This window comes from Corvus hawaiiensis, chromosome 2 (genome assembly GCF_020740725.1).
Source record: "Corvus hawaiiensis isolate bCorHaw1 chromosome 2, bCorHaw1.pri.cur, whole genome shotgun sequence".
Taxonomy (NCBI): Eukaryota; Metazoa; Chordata; class Aves; order Passeriformes; family Corvidae; genus Corvus; species Corvus hawaiiensis.
This window is the reverse complement of record NC_063214.1, coordinates 57,594,779-57,619,486: the sequence shown is the minus strand read 5'-3', so window position 1 is coordinate 57,619,486 and position 24,708 is coordinate 57,594,779. Positions and strand designations below refer to the sequence as shown.

The 24,708-nt window shown below is 39.2% G+C and overlaps 1 protein-coding gene across 1 annotated transcript in view; it reads left to right on the top strand.

Moving 5' to 3' along the window:
* Positions 1–24,708, top strand: part of WDFY2 (WD repeat and FYVE domain containing 2) — a 63,008-nt gene that overhangs the window by 15,004 nt on the left and 23,296 nt on the right. Inside the window, exons 2-3 of the mRNA XM_048295223.1 lie at positions 17,953–18,020; positions 23,328–23,401. Coding sequence (XP_048151180.1) covers positions 17,953–18,020; positions 23,328–23,401 — 142 coding nt within the window. The remainder of the gene's footprint in view (positions 1–17,952; positions 18,021–23,327; positions 23,402–24,708) is intronic.

The window sequence follows — 24,708 nt, the reverse complement described above, 5'->3', positions numbered from 1 at the left end:
TGTAGGAGCCTCTTGTGTTTCCTATGAAAAGTTTCTTGTTTCATTTTTAATATTACTTTAGCTGTTCTCAGGATGGTTGATCTGAAATTATCCTCTGGTACAGGTCCTCTGATACTGAGGAAAAGGTGTCAGAGTATTTTGGCCCAGCCCCGAGTTGTTATAAGATTGATTGCCTTTTCAAAGCATCAGAGGATCAAGAAAGCAACAAAATTTCCTTTAAATCATGTATGCCCGGAATACCCGGGATGTAAGAGTTGTACAGCAATCTTTATAGTATTTTTCTACAAAATCTGCTGCTTTTGCTGTACCACAAGATTGCACTGTCTTACTTTGGACACAAATAGAAATTCTGCTTGGCCTCCATTGCATAAGTTCTTGTAGAAACAACAATTTTAACCGTAGACTAAGAGAGAGAAGCATATTTTGAGCAAATAAAATTAAATAACATTAATTTTAAATAAAATTAAATAAAGCAAATAAAATTAAATAACAAGTAGCTATCAATTATGCAGAAGTAACAAAAATAAACAGAACAAGATGTCTAACTTAGCTCCCTCCTTCCTATGAAACTAAATTGATTTTCTTTTCTGAAATCAGATCAGGGTGACACTGGTGTTGCTATTTGGCAAGATGATATGGTTACATATTGTCTGAAAAAATAAGGAGAAATCATCTGCTAGAGCTGAAAGTTGAAATGGAAAGGTTTCATTGTAGAGAGAAAGAATGGGATGAATGTGTGATTATCCATCCTGCCTTGCAGAGAAGCTCAGTTCTTGTTCAGTCAGTGCATATCCAGTCTTGATGCTATGAAAAAATGTAGCTGCTACATTTTTGATTAGCTTGTATAGTGTGGAGTGGCTTGCACTGTGGTGTTTCATGAGAGTTCCATTTTTCAGTCACTACCTCTATAGTGGTGACGCCATGAAGATTTTTTGCCTTTTCTTTTATACCCCTGTTATACCTTTTTTACAACTTCTGTATTCTTAGTGCTTTTTGCCTACATTCTTGGACTTGTTTGTCAAGCTGAGAGACTCAACATTTTAGAAGCTTCGTAGGTAGGGATCAGTGTGCCCCAGACCCCAAGGTCCTCTCCAGAACACATTCTGTAAACCAAGATAGAACCATGCAGGGGAAGGCTCCATGGGGAGGGGAGCTCATTCAAGCCTCTCATTGGGGAATTTTTGATAGATATGCTAATCAGTAAAACCTATAATGTTATACCAGATCTTTTGGGGGAATTGCGGGGTGCATTTTGGTGCATTTGACCTGGACGTGTGCACCTAAGGATCCTTAAAATAAATACCAAGGTCAAATCCCTTTTTCCCTTCTAACCGTGTTTGACTCTTGATTTTAAGACCAGGATAAGGCATCAGTGGAAGCAGAACTCCTAGTCCTGTGTTCTTACCTTAGACCTGCTGGTGTTTGGTACCACTGTCCTTAAGTTCTCTTGTGCAGCTGGATTGTGGTGCTGCTTTCTCTATATGTCCAGGACTGATTTAGAAGCATCTCAAACAAATGTTTTTTATCTTTGACTAGTAGTCATTTTTGTAAATATTTCCTAAAAAGGACCAAGTTTGATTCTGTGTGTTTGTTTATTCAAAAACTAAGCTGCTTTTGACGAAAAAATATTTCATTCTTGAGACCCAGTAATAACTTGACTCAAGTTGGGGAAGAAAAGAGAGTAGGAATTTAAGAGCCAGAGCTGAGACTTGAAACTTTCCATAAACACCGAAGAGGAAGACAACAGAAGTGGAGCTTTTTCTCTTCCTTAAAATATGTACAAATTTTGCAGTATGCAGTTGGGAAAAGATCACTTGACATTGAATTCAGATAGCCTGCAATGGTCATAACTTCCTTTTTCAAACATATTTTTCTCTATGCTTATTTCACAGCAGTAGATAATGAACCTTTGTTTGTCTTAAATGCCAAAACCAATTCCTGTCTGTTAAAAGAAAACAGAGCCTAAAGGATTTAGTGTCCCAAGTAACAGAGCGAGAACTTTGTAATTGTGAGGTATCAAGGTAAGTGCAACTGCACTTTGGGGAGAAGCCTTAATGTGGGAAATACTTTCCAATTTACAAATTTGGAGGGTAGCTGTTGAGTGCAGCTGTAAGGTTTTCATTGCCCTGTCTGTCACCAGGCTGCTTCGTAAATGCAAAACGTGGAGCTGGACTTCTCCCCTTCCTTCTGGTGAGGGACAATGCACATGCACAAAGCTGCCCTGATACCACTGTAATGGGAGTGGTGGGAGAGTCTTGGGGTTTAATGGTTTGTCTTCAGCCTGTTACTTCCATTTGGATAGACCTGTTATTACCAAAACACTGTGTTCTTTCAGTTTCCTTGTCTGAGCATTACTGAACCAGACATTCATTGCCATCCTTACTGCAGGCTTTGTATCATTTGTACTTTATATCCTGTTCCCTACTGCTTGTTCTTCCCATTTGTGTTCTAACTCCTCTCAACTCAGTCTCTCATTTCCTCACCTTTCTGCTTGTTAATTCTCTCAGTGACCCTCCTCTTATCAATTTGGAATTCAAAAAAGGCAGGCTGTCTCCTTCCTGCATGAACTTGGAGCAGCTGCACATCCTTGCTAATACTGTTAAATATCAATATCCAAGTCACCTTATATGAAAGTGAAATGAGGCAGCTTGGATCAGGAAAATCACTGACACCAGAAATTGGTAAAAACCACCTTGTGCATTGGTGATGTGAAAAAGCCTTTACTGTGTTTAGCTGGTTTTATCTGCAAGGTGTTGCCTTCTAAAAACCTGAAGTACCCACTCTATCCTTCTGTGGTCCAGCAGCAGTCCACAATAATTCCCAGTTTATTACTAGGATTTTTTAAACCTGTTGAAATATTATTAAAATGCATTGAATTGTTATGAGTAATTGAGAGACAGTGAATGTGTAATGCCTCCTAGGCATGAGGGAGTGGGATGGGAAGATACAAGCAGTAGAGAAATGAAAATCAAATGGGTAGAGTTTCTTTCATTTGCAGTGGTTGGGGAGAATGGCAATATTTGCCTTTGCCTTGGTGTTTCAAATCTGGCTTGGTGAGGAAGGGAGCATCAGCTGCTTGAGGAGGAACGTGGGCTACCTCTGCAGTTGCTTGTGCTGGGTGAAAATGCTGAAGGCTTTCTACTGACAAGGAGAGGTGACCTTGGTAGCCTGGTACCTGCTGGTTAAAGGGTGTTCCTGAAAACAGAAGTACAGGGATGCAAAGGGATGCACCTTTCCCACAAACACATACATATCTCAAGCTTATATTCTTGCCAATAGCATGAGTAATTTTAAAAGGCTAAGTCTAGCAGGACTTGTAAATCGCTGTCAGCGCTTGTTGAACCAGATGCTGGAGCCAAAACTCTGGGGAGAGAAATAGTGTGGTTGAAATGTGTGTAAAAATAAAGGGTGCCAGAGGAAGAGACAGTGTGGGATGACTGGGAGAACTGTTGGGAGTACAGAAAGATGTCTCTAAGCTTTTAAGTGCGTGGCTTGGAAGTAGGCTACTGGACTGTCTTCTGTGGTTCCTATGTCCTAAATAGAATTAATGGTTGACCACTGAGAAAGGTACGACATAGATCCTCAGCATTCAGTGGCTTTTTAATTAGCATGCAGCTGCCATACCATGAACCTTTGCTTCCTTCTACAGAAATATTTTCGTTCCAAAAATTGATCAAACAAAACCATTAAATACTCTGAAAAAAAGAAAAAGTGAGTAGGAAAAGCAAAGACAAGCCTTGACCTTTCAGACTTAAGAGTGTGAAGTGAGTATTTTAACGGTACGGTGCTACGGGGAAAGGATGCATTTGTGAAATGATATGGTTGTGCATTTCCAACAGCCTTTGTTAGCTTGTATTTATTTACACTGAGCAGTGCAGATGATGAAAATGTGTGTACTTCCAAAGCAACCCATTTGTTCACTACAGTGTTTGAGGTTGTAACTGTTCTCAGTCTTTCTTGTAAACTTGCTGTTCCTGTTTATTGGTGTTATTTAGAGCAAACTGTCCATCTGATCTGTTTTCAGGGTCAGATCCTGTCCACAGAACAACTCTGTCTAATATTTTCTGCCTCCTCCCCTCCAACTGGAATAAAAATTGGTTCTAAATAATGCCCTTCACGTGCACTGCCTCCCTCTGATGCTCAGTAGTTGGGATATCTCTCAATTAAGTAAACTGCTTAACCTACTGCAGGCTCTTAATAATTTACATTTCTTGATAACTGCTCACAAACTGCATACATCCCTCCAAAGTTCACCGTGTGTACCTGACAAAAAGACACAATTTACTTCTATTAGGTATGACATGTGGAAGATTCTTAGTAGACTGTCAGGTCATTCCACCTGGATGTTTTCAGCATGTCTCAGATACCAGGACGGGAGAGTGGGAGGAGGAACTGCTTAGCACAGCAGAACACACATGGATTGTGAAAGCAACAGAGTGGGTTTTAGTCTGTGGGACATGTATCTCATGGCTTGAGGTAACTGGACACGTCCTGTCTTTGCATGGTAATTTAACTGTCTGTAAGGAAAGCTATTCCTCCCCTCCCTGCCCTCTGTGTAAGAAGTAATCCTGTCTGACCTGCAAAAAAGTTGAGCCAGAATTACAAACATGATTTTATTTTTCAGACAGTGCTGAGCCTGCAAGGCCACAAGATCAAAAAGGACCCTTCTCTTATTTACTGTCTTTACCCCACCTCAGCTCATCTTTTTCCCCAGCAGATGCTGTGAGCAGATTTTATGCTTTAACTAATAGCACAAGGATTTACTGGCCCAGTGGGTTGTCTCTAGCTGTCTTTTACCTTGTGTTACCACTTAAAATCTGGTGTCCTCTGCCAAGGTCAGCAATAGATCTGGTCTGCTTCAATCTGCTACCACTCTGCTTACAATGGCCCTTGAATAGGCCAAGTCATTACTTCAGGCACCTTTCTTTGCACTGCCCATGCCTATGCTAACTAGTAGTCTTGTGCTGGAAGGCAACATCCACAGATGCAAATGCCCCATTCCTGAAAGCATTCTAGGCCAGGTCGGATGGGGCCCTGAGCAGCCTGATCTAGTCAAAAGTGTCCCTGCCCTTGGCAGGGGGGTTGGAAGTAGGTGGTCTTTAGCTCTCTGGTAAGGAACTTCATCTTTATTCAGGATGGGGAAAGTTGGTAAGCTTTTTCCAGTGTTCATGTACAGTTGCCCACTATTTAAATCAGCAATGACTTTGACAATCCTTGCTTTGAAAATACGCTCTCTTGAATCCCTGATTCCTGTAAATATATAAATACTCTATTTATTACCTCTATTGTAATCACCATGTTCAGTAGCATGACCTAGTAAGTACTTAATACTTTTGAACTTGAGGATGTTACCTTTTTTATTAGCTTGAAATAAGATTTACATGTGGGATGCTGCCAAGCAGAGAAGCAGATCTTTAGAGATTACTTTATCTGACAACCTCAAATCTATTTCTTCCAAGATAATACTGGTATTTTCCCTATGAATGGCAGCAGTAAAAATCTGGAGGATGCAAGCTGAGACAGCATCTGGACAGGAATTGCAAAGGACTCTTCTTGTAACCCTCTAAAGAAAAATGCCAGTAAAGTAATGTAGTAATAAGGTGCCAGCAAAGAGGTTTTTATAATATTTGCTGCTTTTGCCATGAACCAGAATCTCTGTCCCTTATAGCAAAGAGGAAGTTACCAGTGAGACAACAACTAGGTAATTGAACTGAAGTTGCTACAGGCTTTATTGGTTTGGTCAGTCACCTAAGCAGTGGTCTCCTATCGGGACTGCACTGCAATATGTTGCACCATTTCACATATTTAAATAATGCATTTTTTTGTACCTGAGGAGAGTCGGTCTTCTGTCCTCCCTATGCTTCTGCAATAGACATGGCTTTCCTGTCCTGTCTTCACCAGGAGAAAGTTTGATGCAAATGGTCAAGGTTTATCCTGGTATTTGATAGCCTCTGCCTATTGCTCTCCTTTATAATTTTCTTTCTACCTCTCTTGCCAGAAACACATGGTTCTGGGATTGCCCCTGAGGGCTGTGGCTGACAAATCCTTTGTTCCCTCCCCTAATGATTTGGACTAGATGCCTAACCCAAATTAGCAGATAAGCTGATTGGGTCTGGAGAGATGTGAAGTGCAGGAGAACTTACCAAGCGGATAGTAGTGTATTGCAAAGAGAATCTAATATTGATAAATATATTTTTTTCTCTTTCATCCATAGTCTGTAAGTTTCTAAATCCTGCCAGCACGAATAAAACCGTATACAACTGCTGCAAATAAATGCTGCTAGGGTACATGCGGGAAGAAGATGCATAAAGAAAAGAAAGATAATGCTCTTATAATTTAACAGGTTTGTCTGTGTCTGGATTGCTGCATTTAGTACAGAAGATGCCAGTTCAGACAAGATATTGCCTCATTAGAGGGATTGGAAAGCAGGTAAGGGGAACAAAATACAAGAACAGCTCTTCCAAGAGACTGGAAAGATTGATTACCTTAAAGAAGAGGCATGTAAAAAATGATACAAGTATACCCAGCAACTAACCAGTGGAGAAGGTAGAGACAACAGAAAATCTAGTCTTGTAACAGGAGAGCAAGAGGATGTTCACTGAAATTTGCTATTAACTATTGTAAACATGATAGAATAAAATTACTACAGTATGAAGTTGAATGCTGAAAAATTGAAAAGCTACAACTAGGCCACATGAAAGAAGTAGCTGGATATAAAGAGGCACTGCATGTTTGAGATAGATTTTTGTAAAAATAAATTTTGTAAATAATAAAACCTAAAGTTTAGGATGGAATATTCAGTCTCACAGTACCAGTTTGAAGATGGTTTCTGTTCAACTCTGTTGATTTCCATCTCCCCATGCAACCCCCACAGGAATGCAGAGATGACAAACTGACTGTCATTTAAGCCCTTGAAATGCCAGATCATCTCTAAATTACGGAGTCAGAGGTTTGGGCTTTGCTGGCACCTCACAACACACTCTGCAGTATGCATGATAAGAAGAAACCTGAGAGCCTTCCGTAAAGCACTTCAGGGCTGCAGTTCCTTTGCAGCTTTTGTACAAACCTTTCAGGACAGGGTTGTGTTTGTGTACCTTTGCCCTGCTTTCTTTGTCCCTTTTTGCTGGCATTACTTCTGTTGGCCTTTCTGGTTTCCTTCCCAGAGTACTGAAACTCCCCAGCCAAAGTTGTCCTGCTGGGTCAGAGGCTTCTTACCTCCTCTAGAAGAGCAAAGCCTGCAGGAGTTGTGTTTGTGTGAGGACAGGGAAAATATCTCTGAGTCAGGCTGCCCTGAGAGGAAAATGGCAATGAGCAGAAAAGCTGAGGGAACATTTTATCACTCATGATTAATTGTTCAAGTTCAGCTGGAGGAACTGGAAATGCGATTCCTCTGCAGAAAGTCCTTGATGATGCCTCAAGGAGAGCATTTCCAGAGGCACTTTGGTGTGGCCTAGAGCACACAAATGCATTCCAAGTAGATATGTTTGTTGTCTCTGAAAAAACAGTGCTGTAATTGTTCAGCAGTATTTAAAAACCAAAAGCCTATCTCTTCTTATAGAGGGTGTTTCAATAAGCTTTCAGCACCTTCAGCTGCGTGTGACCAGCTGATTGTCCTATTTACTGTCTAAGGAATTTACCTATGCAGTACAGGTACGGGGGTTGGATTTTGGTTTGGGATTTTGTCATGGTTAAACTTCAGGCAGCAACTAGGCACCAGACAGCTGCACACTCAGTCAGGGGACTGAGTGGGATAGAGGAGGGAATCAGGAGAGTAAAAAAAACCTGTCTTTATCTCAGGGCTTGAGATAAAGACAGTTTAATAGGCAAAGCAAAAGACAGGCACACAAGCAAAGATAAACAAGGAATTCAGTCACTACTTCCCATCAGCAGGCAGGTGTTCAGCCGTTTCCAGGAAAGTAGGGCTCCATCATATGTAACTATTACTTGGAAAGACAAAATGTCATCACTCCAAACATCCCCCACTTCCTTCCTCTTTCCCCAGCTTTACATGCTGAGCACACCACCATATAATATGGAATATCCCTTTGGTAAGTTGGGGTCAGCTGTCCCAACTGTGTCCCCTCCCATCTTCTTGTTCACTCCCAGCTCACTCGTTGATGGGGTTGGATGAGAGGCAGAAAAGGCCTTGGCTCTGTGTAAGCCCTGCTCAGCAATAACAAAAACATCTCTATATTATCAACACTGTTTTCAGCACAAATCAAATCACAGTCCCATACCAACCGCTGTGAAGAAAATTAACACTATCCAGCAAAAACCAGCACAGTTGTTTTGGGCTTTTTTCACAAAGAATAAAATCAGAGAAACAATTTATTAAAGCAATCGTTTATATAGTAACAGAAAGAAGTGTTTGCATTGAGAGTTAATGACTTTATGGGAAATCTATGGGTGTTGGGCCTTAATAGCTGCTTGCTTCAAAAATGGTTTATTTGCACTGGCATATGATGCTCTTCTCAAAATCCACGAAACACAGGGTTTCCCCTACAACTTAATGTTACATGAATTAAATGTTGAGTACTTTCTGACTGAATGTGGTAAATAAACTGTCAAGGCAAAATAACGCTTTTAGAGGTTGTGCATGGTCTTCCCTCTTTGCATCTGGGATCCTATTTTCCTTACACCAGGATTCTGAAATATCTTCAATGAATGGCTATACTCTGTTTAATACTTCAAATACCTTGCAAGAAGCAGTGAAGTAGTTAATGATTTAATTTAGTCTCCTGCAATGAGTGATGTAGATGACTTAGGTCCAGAAATTAAAATGCTGAGAGAGGGCATCATACTATATGTGTGGAAATGTGGCTTTCTTTCTCTGCAGTAAAGGCATACTTTACTAGATGTTACACTGGATAGTTAATCAAACATTTATACGAAAAATAAGTTGAGGTCTAAGGGTATGACTTAATTTAGTGCTTGGGATCAAATATCAATCTTTTCCTGTAAATTACCCTATATGTGACTATAGTTTATTAGAAATGCCATACTAGTAGTATGTATATTGAAAATGAGGATGTTCAGCTTTGACTTCACAGAGCCACTTTTTTATCAGTTGAACAATGCATTCATTTTTATGCAGAGTGAAGCATGTGTAACTTAATTATCACTAAGTTGGAGCTTTGGAGAAAAAAAAAAAGCGTTGTGTTCTGCTGGACAGATGTTCCTACCAGGCAGGTGGAAGCAGGACAGTGACCTGGTGGGTTCTAGTTCTTCACCTTTGCTATATGGGCAATTTATAGGGTCGTAGGAGGGTTTCTTTCTTTCAAATTCTGGATCCACTAGGTATTTTTAGCATGGTTCCACTGAGTCACTTATTGCATAGCAGGCCTGCATTTTAATCTAATGAGGATCTTTCTAATAACTTCCATTACTGAAACATTTGAATGTGGGAAGGAGGTGAAAGTAATTGGATTGCAATAATTAAATTAACCAATGCAATTACCTTCAAAAGGTTGTGTGTTTATGCTTCCTGAATGCAAACAGGAATTGATCAGTACAGGCAGCACCAAAGCTGCATCTGTTCTGGAAGTAAAATCCTTTGGTGGGGTATGGGTGAAGGAGATCTGTGGGTAAGAGGGAGATGAAGATCATTTTGTTACCCCAAAGATCTGTAAGGAAGACTGATGCACAGTTTTTAATGACGTATTTAATTTTGAAACTTTGCTTGGAAAGAAGTCCCAGCATGATGTAGCACTTGTTGTTTAATACTTTCCAAAGCTGAAGGCTGATGCTTACTGGGAACTCCAGCCCAGCATTTACCTACATTTGCAGAATAAGTTAGCTTCCCTACAGCATTTTTGCTGGAATGTGACATAGTCACTGCACTGCTTCTTATGACACATGATGACAACTGCTTTTGTGGAGCTGCTGAAGACCTGAGGCAGCCCAGCTCTCTGAACCTTGTTCTAGTAACCTCAACATAACGGAGTATTTCTCTGTGGTTGTGACTTATGGTTCATTTTTTGGGTCTCTACTTGACCAGAGTTTCTGAAGTGGAAACTGATCGGAATCCGGTTTTCGTCCAGTGCCTGAAGAGCAGAGCTTGCACTGCTCCTGGGCATGTGTACTCAGGTAACTGGAAAAATCACTGAACTGCATTTCTCATTGTCCAGAAAACTGAAAAATGGGTGGAAACTGTTTCACAGCTGCGTAGTAAAGCTGTCATGGTTTTTTTTTTTGAGTCATAAAAATTCATTTCTCCTGAGATTGTCTCCTATGAATCTTTGTTTTCTAGTCACTTCCCACGAAATACTCAAAAAGCCTTCTATGTAAACCAAAACTGTGTTAAATAAATTGGTGTCACTTTCTCTGAGGTCCAAGTATAACTGATGGATATAACACCCTGAGAAACCTATGCAATCCTCTAGCTGCATAAAACCTACCAAAACATTGACATTTTCCCTATTATGCAATGTGCATCTGCATTTAGTTTAGCAGCATGAATTAAATGGGGAAGCATCTTATAAAGCGTGGTTTGACTGCTTAGTAAGCTTTGTGTGAAAAAAATCCTGCCTTTCAGTCCATCTGCCTGCTTGTTTGGCACTCTGTTTAGTGCAATGTTTTTTTATATCACTGGGTGGAATTGACAGTGCACTTGAATGTTCAAGTGCTCATGAGACTCCTTCCTCCCTCCCACACAGCTGGTGCCTGAGGTGCTGCTACCAGATCCAGCAACCACCATGTGTGTTTTGGTGTGCTCCCTGTGCTATTCACATCCAGGACTGTGTGCAAGCCTTGCTTGGTTCACCTCCCTTGCCATGATCCTGTTTCTCTGGTGCTTCTGAGCTTAGTGCGTGAGGGTTGCTGGATTGGTGACAATGGCAGCAGTGTTTTGGATACAACAGCAGGATGTCAAAGATGCTGGCTGTTGGGAGCTGGCCCAGGTTCCTCTTGAAGTCAGATCTTACTGCTCCTATGGTTTCATAGCAGGGCTTGAGAGATACAGAGTAAGGAGTGCAGTTATTATTCAAAAGGCTTTTATTTTATAGGAAGCCCAATGGTGAGTTACAGACCAAGGTTACAGTGAGGCTATTGTATCCTCTAGAAATGCCTTTGTGAAATCGCTGCTGAGAGAACCTCTCTAAAACAGCCCTGAAATAAAGTCCGTTCTTCAGAACTCTCTAATCTTTTCCCCACACATTTTCCCCTTTTCCTGAACTTGTAGCTCTTGCACTTTATTTTAGAAACTGAACCTGCTCTTTTGTAATACAAAAGAACCTAGACCAGATCTACAGTGATCATAGAATCATAGGGTATCCTGGGTTGGAAGGGACCCACAAGGATCATCAAGTCCAACTCCTGGACCTGCACAGGATACTCCAAGAATCACACCACATGCCTGAGAGCTTTGTCTAAATGCTTTTTGAACTTCAGCAGGCTTGGTGCTGTGACCAATTCCCTGGGGAGCCTGTTCCAGTGAAAAACCTTTTCGTAATATCCAACTTCCCCTCACTCAGCTTCATGCCATTCCCTCAGGTTCTATTGCTGGCCACCTGAGACAAGAGATCATCGGTACCTGCCCTTCCACTTCCCCTTGAGAGGAAGCTGTAGACTGCTCTGGGGTCCCCACTCAGTCTTCTCCAGGCTGAACAGGACCTCAGCCACTCCTTATATGGCTTCCCCTCCAGACCCTTCACTATCCTTATGGACCTCCATTGCATGCTCTCTAAATAGCTTTATATCAGTCATATATTGTGGCTGTATAGCTGTACACAGTCTCAGAAAAGGTCCAGTGAGTTAATCTTTAATTAGTTCAGCTTAAATCACACATTTGTTCATCAAAACTGGTGAAAACAAGGTAGCACCTGGAATGTGCCCCAAAATTTCAGGGTCTATGCAGAATCCTCCATCACAGTTGTGTGATAGGTTTTGTGGGAATTAATATGGGTGAGTCTGAGTGAGAGACAGTCATTCACTTCCCTGGGCCTTTGGTGCTGGGTTTGGTGGGGGTGGTGTGGAAGTACTGGGGTTTTGTCTTGATTTTTCTTTTGCTTTTTATTTAGTGGACATAGGATAAGGACTGTTAGATAAAGTCCTCTTGTTGCCTGAGGCTTTGGCACTTACTATTGCATTTCTATTTGTTTTCCCTGAAACACGAGCCGACCCAGAAACTGGTTCTGGTTTTGACTTTTGCTTTCATATACTTTCTTTCAAAAGTTATTGGAGAGATGAAACTCCTCATCACTGGTTCCAGTACACTGGCAGTGGTTCATGAGCTGCCACTAAGCATGAAAGATACTTTATTCACAGTAGGGTTCCATGTCACTAACTGGTGGAAGTCAGAATCTCTTCACATCTCTTGCCTGCAAAAGTCCCTGGAGATGGTGGGGGATTTTTAGTATTGTATAATTCAGTTTAATGCAGTTGTTAAATAATTTTCTTTATCCTACTTCTAATGACAGTGTGTCTCTACTAAAGGCAATAAAGCGTCAGTGGTGTACTTGGACTTCAAATGCTACTATTGTCACATTTATTTATTGGCGTCAGGTAGAGCTTTTGCTGTCACAAATGCAGATGTTTAGTTTCTAGAGAGATATGTCTTTTGAATACTTCTGAAGTATCTGTTATTGGATATTTAGGAATAGGTGGAGTTTCTTTTCAACACTAAAGAAGTCTTCAGTGTACTGATGGTAAGAATATGTGCTAATACTCCATTAGGTATGCCTGAAACCTCACAGATTGCACTAACCCTTATATAATATTATCCTAATATCTTTTTGTTTCTTCTGTCAATAAATAGCTGGAGGAGTGTTTTAAAGGGCCTTCCAGAATAGTTTGGTGTGTTGTTTTTCCTTTTTCAAAATTGTTCTGAAACTGTGTTAAATCAGTTCTGTAGTTAGAACAGCGGACAGTAGGAAATGTTTATTTTTAACTATGTCATTTGCACTGTTCACATACCCTCCTTTCCCAAGGAGATATAACGCACAAAGGATCTCTGAATAAGCCTGATGACTTTAGAAAGTGACAGATGAAAGTTTCTATACCTCTGTAATTTCTGTCCTCACTACAAATAAGAATAAAATGATAAAATAATAAAATAAAAACTTAAAAATAATTTCACATCTCATTTGATGCTTCCTGGTCTCGGTCACTCAGCAAGATGAGAGAAAATAATGCCGCAGTATATGGTCCAAGGTATAAACAATAAGGAATACATTAAAATGCCATTTAAAATAATTTCCTGAAGCCCAAGAATACCTACAAAATAATATAGTAAATTGTATGTGTTGAGGGTTACCTCTGCTCTGTTATACTCTGGTGTATGTCTGGGGCATGAAGGTGATAATATTAGAGAAGTGCATCTCAGCAAAGAGAAACTTTTTAAGAGACAGGAGTGAGAAAGGAAAAAAGAAAAAAAATGAACAGGAGAGGAAGGATCTGTTATGGGAAACGGATATATTCGATTTCCTCACTCAAACTGTAGAACTAGAACTGGTGGGTTTATGGATATTCTGGAGAAGTGGAGTGTTATAGGGATCTTGGTTCTTGAGGTAATGAATCTCCCTACCACAGATTTCACAGTATTGCAACATACAAACGTCTTCGACCAGTGCTTTGATGCATCAATATGTCTGTACTGTATGCAACACCAGTGTTTGTCTTTTGCCTTAATTTCATACAAGGCACAAAGGAGCCCTGCCTATGAGTCACTCACAGAAACTCAACTCCAGCACTCCAAGTGACACTGAGTTTTCCAGCAGTGAGGTGATTGCTCAGGCCAGAGTAGGGATAGAGAATCTCGCATCCAACCTGGCGGCATTGTACAGATTTTCATGGGGCACAGTGCAGCCTAGATGCACAAAGTTCAGCTTGTATGAACAAATTGTTTTTATCATAAATGAGATACCAGTGCCTGAATAAGTTTCTGTAGATGGTGATGTACAGAGCTGCCATGCTGAGGCGGACGTGCTGCTGTTGACATGGGCACCTCCATGAGTAGTAGGTGCTCAGGTGAAGCCCACCTCCTGCACACCTGCACAGCCTGGCAGTGTGCTTGAGACCTGCTGGTACATCCACAGCCACCTGGACTTGAGGCACATTCTCTTCATCATAACAGAGAGAAGCAATTTTTCTTTTAAAATATGCAATTTTCACATCCCCTTAATATATGAAGACATAGCCTGTCTTTTGTATGGCAAAATTATTTCTGTATGGCCTGTCTCATTTAAAAATGAATCATCTCTGTTATGAAAAGACTAGAAGAATATCCATCGATTTGACAGCTTCTAAAAATCTTTCCAAGTCAATTCACTGGCAACAAAATGAAAGGACAACTAATTTCCATGGTGATGCTGACCGAATCACTTTAGAGCAGCTGAAGAATGAATGCTGACCTGGGTGGGTGCTGTTTAAGTCCAGTAACCATGCAAGCAGCAAGTAGTCCTTGTGCTGGATATCCATAAAAAAGCTTATTTTCATTCATGCTTGTTTTTTTTTCTTTGTATTCTTTAGAAGCTCCAAAAGCTCTGAGTTTTACATCTAGTGGGTAGTGTTCTGTAAAGAAGTATATAGAAACGTGTAGAACTGCAGCTGAAAAAGAACATGCTCTTCCAAGAACATTTGGCTTCTCCCAGATTGAGTAGTTGATGTGGTTTGTTCTTTAGCCCAAATCTACTTTGAGAAAAAGTTAGCTAGAAAAGGTTACTGAACTGAGGTCAGTTTTCCTTCTTTCAATAAAATGTTTATCTCTTTCAGTGATCTTAAGAGAAGAAAACTCTGAATTGTCGTTTCCTGACATAAGGAAAAATTTTCATGCTTTTAGATGAGCTTATACATAGATATTGGAATTCCATTATAATGCTTAATATAAATTTTAAATGTTTGCTTTAAAGACATGCAGAGCAATCATCCTTAATTATAAAATAAATTGTTTACAAGATCTTTTATTTTCCTTTATTTAAAATCATTTAGTGGGGAAATAGTTATTTCTCTAAAGAGTTACATGAACTGACGTGCTGGTTATGTTCCTTTTTGCACACCTTATAGTTAGATGACATCTTTTCATATTATTTTTATTCTTAGAATGCTTTGTTTCTCGTTTAGTTCTCATTTAGTCCCATGATTTAGCCCTTGAATGAAAATATATTTGACTACACTAAGAAACGAGCATACTGTGTACCTATAGAAAAGGCATATATTAGTAAAAGTAGTTTCACTCTTAGCACAACCTCCAGCAGTTTGTTTTTCTTTTTACAAACATAGAAAATATGTTTTGCTTCATTATCATTCATCTGAAAGTCTTAACATTGATGTAATTGTTAAATTAATTAGTAGTTCTGCAGTGGGTACAGTTTAATAAACAATAAAAAAACCTACCCAAAGCATCCAAATTATTGCCATTTTTGGAAATAAAATTCATTTTTTATTTCCTCCAGCTTTTGAAAGATCTGTTCTTCTACATAGTCCTTTCCTAGCAAGCTGAATTATCTGTAAGATGTTATACTGGATTTATTTGCCAGAGCCTCAGAGTGGAGAGGAGAGGCATTGTTGAAGCCTGAGGATTTTGAAATTGATAGCACTCAAATACATAGATTGGGATGGTCAAGAAAGACAGGTCTCTCACAGGTGGACCTCCTCAGGGCAGTTTCATATTGAATTATTTCAGCTCCCTGTGATTCATCCCATTATTTTTTTGTGCACACTCATTCATTCCCACAGTAACCTCACTTGTCAAGGACAAACACATTTGTAAGAGCTCATCCATTTGGGAAACAGAGTGGTTGATGTGCTTCTGGAGCTTCTAGTCAACAGCTGTGGTCAGCTATGGGGAGAAATGACAGAAAGATTTGTCTGTCCCTCTCATGATCAAAGATATGTCAGCATTGTTATTGGCTGCTGAATTGTGCCTTATAAAATTTTTGGTGGCTTTGCTTCAGAGCTGCTGCTGTGTTCAATACAAAAAGGCCACTAGACTTAAGAGATAATTATAGTGAATGTTACATGTTTTCAGTAATTTGTGAAAGCTTTCTAGCCTTGGGACTTGTTAACCCAGTGAGGTGTTAGTTTTTAGAGCAACATACTGTGTCAAAGTGTCTGCTTGAGATATTTCTACAATGATTCAGCTTGTGTAGTGCCCAAATACCCAAGGTCTCTGAATTACTTGCTGCAAAAGGAGTTTGAATGCACGGTAAGATAATCAGGAACCTGATTTTGGATATATGCAATACAGGCAGCCATGATGGTGCAGCCTTTAGTTTGAAGGACAGATTCCTAGTTTTGGAATTGCTTTATTATGCATGGCATCTCAATTCAGACTATATTTGTGTATGTAATGCCTTAGATCAATTTATATTATATTATAATAATTAATTAATTATATTTATTATATTTATTATATTTATATTATGTTTATTATATTATGGTTTTGCTCTGAACTTGTACCAACTAAAGAGGGCTGCAATCTGCTTTTTTAATAAAATGAGGTAACAGTAGAAATGATCATATAGTCTTTTCCATAAGCTGTTTTATGTACTACATGTTTTATGTACTAGAAAGAGCCATTCTTGCTTGTTTCTTTTTCCTTAGTAGTATCAAGCAAAAGTTATGGAAACAATGCTTTTTTAGATCCCTCCTGTATCTGCTGTTGCATAGTAACTTTGGTGGAAAAGGCTAAATAGAAGTGGGTGATGGGTCGAAATCTATTGTGCTATGCTAACATGGTGCTGTCTTGGATAACTGTTTTCTAGAGAAAACATCCAGTGTAAATCAATAAAGAGTGGAATACAGTGTTATATGGAGAATTTTCTAGTTAACGTTGGGTGTCATAAGGATTAGAGGAACAATAAGGCAGGTAACAGGTGGCCGTAATTGAGGTGACAGTGGGCTATGCAGGAACAAGAAAGACGTTAATGCTGCTTTAACTGTTGACACTGTTACTAGACATGTTTTGATGAAATTAACTGATGAACTGAAGTTAAGAGAGAACTTCAATTACAAAGAGGCTTCAGACTGGACCAAAACAAGAAAATGGCAATGAAAGGTGACATAATAAATATTTAATGACCCAGATGGTACATCAGTCCAGATCCTCTGCTCTGGAAATAAGCAACAAATGTCTCAAGTGTCTGAAGGGCATGGATTGAGTAACAGGGATCTGACAGTATGATATGATCATGAGAAAGCAAAAATAATCCTGAGATACATTGGGAAGATCTTCTAGTAGAGAGGAAACTGCTGATGAGTTTGTGGGGAGCACTGTGGGGTGCTAAGTGCCTGTTCAAGGACAACAACTCCAAACTGATGGGGCAGAGGAGACCTGCAAGGCTGCTTGTCACCTTGGTCATCCTTTTCAGAGAAGAATGAGAGTTCGGCTTCTTCATGCTCATGGCTTCTTCTGATAGCACTCTGCATGCACTGAGGAGAGGGAAAGGTCCTGAAGCTGAGGAGCTCATTGTTGGCACAAATGGACGTAATCTCAGTAATTAGCAACTGAAAATCTCAGAAGCTCCTTCTTTTTCTTAGAGGTTTTCCTGAAGCAGAACAATGAAACAACAGGCAGCAGGTGGGCCAAGGCTTACCCTGAGAGCAGGGGGAAGGCTTCTGCAGAGACTGGAAGTGCTGATACAGGAATGCTCTACTGGGCTACCTGTGGTGTCCCAAATCCTCATGTGAAGTGTTGAATGAGCAGTCATGTTCAAGTCTTTGTAAAGGCAAAGGACAGCCATAGCTGTTCCCAAATACTGTTGAGATATGTTCAGCCAAGGTGTTGAATACTACATGGAACCAAGGAGTGGTCTACTCTCATCACCTTACAGGGGTTGAACTGAGGTAGATGTATCAGGCTGGTGTAGGAGTTCACAGGTTTATTTTCCCTCTTAGCAAAATAATTTAATTTTGAAGAACATCTAGTACATTCATCATGACCACTTTGCTTTCGTTCAGTCATGGTTATTTTTTTAATTCTTCCTCACATGTATGTTGTGGTTCTTTCTTTTACAGAACAGTTCGTGTCTGGCTGAAGAGAGACAGTGGGCAGTACTGGCCCAGCATATACCATGCAATGCCATGTAAGTATAAGGAGATGTTCAATATCTACTGTGGATTTGCAAAATGGCTTTTCTGGTTTTGATGAAGCTTCATGCTTATGACCATTTGCAAGCTTACATCTTTGTTTCAGATGTTATTCTTGAACAATCCTCTTGGTATTGGTGAAGCTTTACCAAGTTACATGCTAATGCTTCTGAGAGGCATCAGAGATTACAGCAGTAAAAGGATACAGACATGTTAGTAAGGGATGAGCATTTAATGCAAACATAGATTTTAAAATGTGGGAGCTCAATATGTATTCTTGTATTCTGCCTCTAATGGAGTCCATAAAGCTTTGTAAATCTCCTGCATAAATCACTCTGCCCTTCCTACTGTATGTGCTCAGTACATTAGAGTGCAATGGTAAATGGTTTTATTTGGTAAGAACTTAATATTCCATGGCAGCTAATATGATAGAGAGGATACCAGACAGGGAGGGCAGCTCTTCCAGTTTAGAAGCAGAATCATTTTACGTCTGCAATTAAATGTGGAAAACCAAATTTCCCTGATGCATCCCTCCATTATGTCTCCTCTCCCAAAGAGAGTGTTCATTCTTTGAGAAACTGCAGATCAATGTCCATTTTTCCAAGAGAGAGTTGAAGAAATGACAGCCCTTGCTGTTTGCTGTAACCCCTGTATTGAGTGCAGGAATATAACTTTGTAGGTCGTCAGAGGCAAGCATATACTAATGCTCTTCAGTCAGCTTCAATCAGATGTGCTAGGTTAGCCTGTCTTTGGGAATCTTGTAAAGCTGACCTTAAATCCAGATTGGGGAACACATTTCAAGTCTCCTGGAGGTATTCATACTGTCTGGAGAAAGAATTATTTTAAGCTAAGATAGGTAGATTTGGAAGAGACATCTGTCCCATGATATGTAAAACATTTAATCAGTGCAAGTTTTAGTACAAGAACATCAATTTAGGACCCTAGGGCAGCCATGGTGTTTGCCTGCTTTAAGAAAACAATTATTTGGTAGAGAGGAGGACCACTCATCTTCCTTTGGTGATGGACTAGCTCATAAGAACATGTCAGTCCCCAAAGGTACTTTCTGCTCAAGATTTTGCACAAGAAGTTATTGTGAGCTAGCTAATGATGTGGCAGTATGTGGAGCTCTGTCATGATCACTAGCAGTGGCCTGAGTTCCCTTAACCTGTCCTAAGAGGTTTGCTTTCCCCAGCCAAACTGTTATGAAATGGCTTTTCTAGCTATTTGGCATTGATACTTCTCTTTTACCATGTGGTGTTTTTGCATAAATTTGCATTTTTGAATCTCATTAGGTTCTTCTCTGGTCTTAGCAAAGCTGTGTTATTGCCAGTAATAACAGCTTCAGTGGAAATGATGGAGTAGATCCAGTTCCACTGAAGGGGGTCTGTTTCAAAGCTCCTTCATAAATTTGAACACTTGACAGTACTCCTTCACTTCGAAGGCTGGTAAGCTTTTGAGGCATGAGATACTAAAATTATACTGTGTTATTCAACAATTTAAAGAATGATCAGGTATAATCAAACAAAAATAATAAATTTTTATTTTATATATAATATAATTTAATTTTTTATTTTAATTAATTAAATTTTAATTTAATTAAAATTAATAAAATAATATAAAATAAAAAAAAAAACAAAATACAAAAATAATAAACAACTGAAGCAATGACATTACATGTAATTAATGAATTACATTATCAGCCATGCCTTTAAGCTTGGAAATCATAGAAAGGGCTCTGAGTCAGAATCTGTACAAGTCTGTGCTTAACTGGAAATGATGGTTTTGTCTGTTTCTGTGTTGATCACCATTCTGATGGTGCTCTGCTTTAGGTTCATACTGGGTTTTGTTGTTTAAAGAACAATGACTGCTGAGAGGTTCTCTATGTAAAAATGTAGTAGGCACAATGGTGCCTTTTGTGCTGCTTAGCAAACTGTGAGTGGCAGTCCTACCTATAGATACCCCATTAACATGACTTGTGACTTTAAATGTGGTGATGTGTGACCCAATCTATTTTATGATGTGATATCAGGTAGCCTTAATAACTGAGTTTGCAGCCTAGGTCCTCTGGGAAATGAGAAGGATGAGGAGTTGGGTTGATTCAGTGATGTACTTTGGTCAAGTTCTGCACCCAAACAGGGTTATCAGTGCATTCTGAATGTGAAAAATCATTAAATATCTGGAAAAAAGGTCAAGATTATAAATCTTTTCTGAGTTTAGAGGTAGGATTTCCCCTAATCGGGGAAGTTTTACATCCTGCCTATGGGTGATTCTATGGTCAAAAGATTCTGGACAACACAGTGGCCACATTTTTGATCATCATCTCTAGCCCATGAAAATGGAAAGAGCTATAGCTGAAACCTTGCTAATACATTTCCTTCACACCAGTGTTGTCTCAACAGCTGATTAGAACAGACCTCTGTGAATGTGTAACCCTGGTTAGATGTGTGCTCTTGATTACAGGTGTGACCATGGTTAGATTTGTCACTTTGGGCACAGAATTAATTAAAAAAACAACTTATCAGACACAAATTTATGAAAGGTAAAGAAATTGTGGTCAAGAGTCAAGTAAACTTTTCCAATTAAAAAAACCATCAAAACTAAGACACAAAAAGACCCAAATGCAACCAAAACCCCTATTACAGGTGTAGAATGGAGTAAAGGATTTATTGTACTGGGGAGCAGTGGAGTATCCAGTCTTTGGTGCAGATAATACACTGCTTGTGTTATGATGGTTTTCATAACTAGTGCTTTGCTTTGAACAGGAGGGTAAAAAAACTGCAAAGCAAAACATGCTCCTTTGGTCTTGAACTGTGTCACATGTAGGCACTTCAAAGTGGGGGGGGTCCCTGAAACTGCAGGTACAAAGTCTGTATTTCTCTTCTGATTCTCTCAGCCTCTAATAAAAGTAACACACTCTTGAGAGCATGAAGTATGTAATTGGGTTTTTTTCTCCACATTTCATTTTCTAAAGGCAAAAATCAGTGTGTATTTGCCCTGTATTTAAGACAAAGACTGCAGCCAGACTTATGCATCAGGAATATCCTGCTTGTCCTCTATAGTAGTTCAGATCAATCTTTTTCCAGTCTGAAATCCAAGTCATAGCTAGGTACTGAAGTAGAGAGCCTTCAGAGTGCTGTTATTTTTCCTGGATATGTTTTTAAAAGGGTCTTAAATATCTTAGAATTTTAAGGTTTCAGGTTTTTGTTTTGTTTTATTTTTCCTTTTTTTTTTTTCTTCCCCTCTTTTTAATGAGCCTAAGTGCTTAAGTACCTGAATATTGTTTTAATTTTACCAGAGTAAGCTGCTACAGTGTTGTTACAACTGGCACCACTGACTACATCAGTGTAGCTGGTATGGACATAGTTTTAGTGCTGACATAATGATTTTTCTAAGTGCACATGTTACTGAAGAGTTCCCTTGGGAAAATGATTATAGCAAAATAAGTATCTTTACACTGCTATGATTGTGTACACACAGGTCTGGAATTCAGAAGTTACTTCTTTTGTATTTTTCTGATATTGACACAATATCAGATTGTGTCAAGCAATTGCTTGCATCATTTGCTTCAGGAGTGTTTGGGAAAAGCATACTTCAAATAGTTAATTTACCTGAGACTTTTTCTCTGTGAGCTGCTCATTGCCTTCAGAGATACTGGTAGCTCTTTCAATGTATGCACAGTGTCCAGCATTTAAAAGCTGCTGTGTAGAATATGCCTGTTCTGGCATTAAGTGCCTTTAAAATTCTTTGATGTTTATTCTGCTTAGAACTGGGGGGGAGGTTCTGTCCATTTGTTTCTACAGCTCTTATTCTGCTGCAGGCATAGAAGTCTCAATATAATAGTAATTGTAATATCACCACCTTTGAAAGGGATGATTCCAGTTTGCCTTTTCTAAGGGAAAGGTACAGGAAGGAGCAATTTTGTCACTGTTACTAGGCCTGATTTAATTGTTTCCTTTCTGTCAGTTTCCTTGAACAGAAGCCTTTTCTTTATTTCAATTCAGTCAACCCTGCCAGGAAAGAAATAAACTGAGGTGCCTGCCTCGATGTGGATCTGATGGGCTTTCTGTTTATGGTTACTTGTCCTTCAGGAAACATTTCAGGAGGGAGTCAGTACTGAAGGTGGAACAAGTTTTATTAAACAGTCAATATTGACTCTTCTCTTCTTCTTCATATACCTTTGCTGCCAACTAAACTATCAAGGAAGATTTGCTAAGGTATGGGCTGTTTAGTCCTAAGTGAGACATTACTCAAATTGAGAATGTACTGGATTACAGTACTGCAAAAGAGAGGACTCCAAGCTTGTTAGTAACACAAACGTGTGACCAATCACAAAGGAGAGTAGAAACCAAGAGGGGGGAAAAAGCTGAACTAAAAGTGTATCTGACTGTACTCCATATTTATCATAAGAATATGGTTTATAAAGCACTCTTACTGTTATCCTAGCTGCAGTTGGCAATTGATCCTGAAAAATAATTCCTGAAGGTTTCTGTTGGGACAGCAGGATTCCCAGCTGCATGCTGCTGTGTTGGGCAGTAAAAACAATTCCTGCTTTCTGAATGTAATTTCACAATTTTTCAATTAAACCAAGCATAGCTCTTGAATTCTTGCAAGGAAATCTGGTTTTAGCCTTGATACAAACCCTGCCAGATCCTTGAGGGAGCATACTGTGACTGTCTTGTGTGCAATTTAAGGATAAATCCTGATGTTTATTAGAGTAATGTCAATGTAATCAAGCAATGGGTAGTTTTAGATACAAAGTTTTATTTCAGTCATAGTATGTGATACTGTCATAGTGCTGCCTGTGATGAAATTGGAGTAGGGGGCAGTTAAACTCAGTCCTTAATATTAGCTGATATGTTGATTCCTACTGGGGAATTTTCTTACTGTAGGTACAGGATGCAAGCCTCTGACATAATGTAGTGTTTTATTTTATTGTCAGCACAGTTCAGGCAAATGTAAAAAAACTAAATTATTCAGCTAAGTAATCTCTGACTTACACTGAAATGTCAGGTGCCTCTTATATCAAAGCAGCACTATTGCTCTTATATGAAAAGTCTGTTTATATGTAACTAGTAAGAAACATAATGAAGGAACTGGAGGAAGAAATATCTATTGTTCCATGTCCTAATAGGATAGGGTTGAATGAATTGCAAGAACAGTTTTATTTTAATTCTTGTCTATTGGAAAGCTCAAAATGCTGCACAGCATCACAAAGCATGTTAGCTAGTTTTAGGCTTTCCAGAACTTCAAGAAAACGAGAATCGCAGTTTTGTTAACTTCATCAACATGTTCATTTTTTTCAGCTCCATGTTCATGCATGTCTTTTAACCCGGAAACCAGAAGGCTGTCCATAGGTCTAGACAATGGTACAATCTCAGTAAGTACATCCAAAGATTTCTAGTTGAAATGGTTCCTTTTTGAGAAGTATGTGTGTGATGATGTGTTGAGAATATTTTTGCTAGTGTTTGGGAGACAGACTTTTTAATGCTAGTGGAACTGAATCTATAGTGTAGAAAATGTTAGATGATTAAAAATTTTATTCCAGCTGCCACAAAGAGATTGAGTGGGGTTTACAGTATTTATTAGGCAAGTCAACAAACTGTCTTAATTTGCATATTTCTTAAAAAATAACACAGAGAAACAGCTGTTGTTTTATTAAATTTAAGTGACTTGTTAATTACATGATACCAAAGTTTTCTGAAAGCAGCAATTAAGAGGAGGAAAAATCATCTTCTTAGAGGCAGAAGGTGGATTTCTGCTCCATATCTATCTGCTTTTCCACACTTCAGAGTTCACATTTTGTTTTCCTCTCCCTTCAGAGGAGTTGCTTCTAATTGGCAGTGAAGTTGCTGAGAGATTTGGTTCATTAACATCTGAGGTAGATGTGTGGAAAGGAAGTAGGATATTAAAAGAAGAGTGTGTCAGTTAGATCTGTGACAGAGGGTAGCAGATGACCTTATTAATTGGATTTTTCTTGTGGGGTGATGAATAAAAAGCTGTATCACTTTGGAAGAGTGGAAGAGTCATGTGTCAGAGGTATTTTTCACCTATGCTTCATCAATAGATTCCTCTTCCAGTTAAAGATCATTTTACCTCACTTCAAATTTTGCTGCTGTTGTCTCTGCCTTATGGGCCTTATAACTGAATGAGTGTTTTCAGGCTGGCATAAGGGCAGCTGTCTGCACTAAAGCCAGTATGGTGTTTGGGAAAGGGGGTGTGACCCTTTTAGCTGTTGCCTGTAAGCTCCATTAAAGATGTGAAGGTTTTGACCTATAAAGCTATTAATGGCTAGTAGCAGAGATTTTTTTTGTGTGCCTGTAGGAGATTTTTCCTTTTGTATCTACGAGATGGGACAGATTCCAGAGAATTCTCTGCACCTCTGAAATTCTCTCCTTCCCACTCTCTGAAGTAGCTGAAATTTGCCGGTCCTACTAGGCACTTTTGTTTTCACTGTTTTCACTGGGCCTTTGAGGAATGTGAAGGCAACTGTAAATAAGGTATTTAAATACTCTGGCATGATGGGAGATGTGTCTTTGTCTTGGGGTCATTTTATTTTGAAGAGTCAGAGGATGCTTCAGAGTAAATGGGGTCAAATGTTTTCCATTCTGAAGCTAAAAAGGTAAATGAGATATGCAGGTGATAAATCTACATATGACTTCGGGTATTTATAGGTATATATTGCCA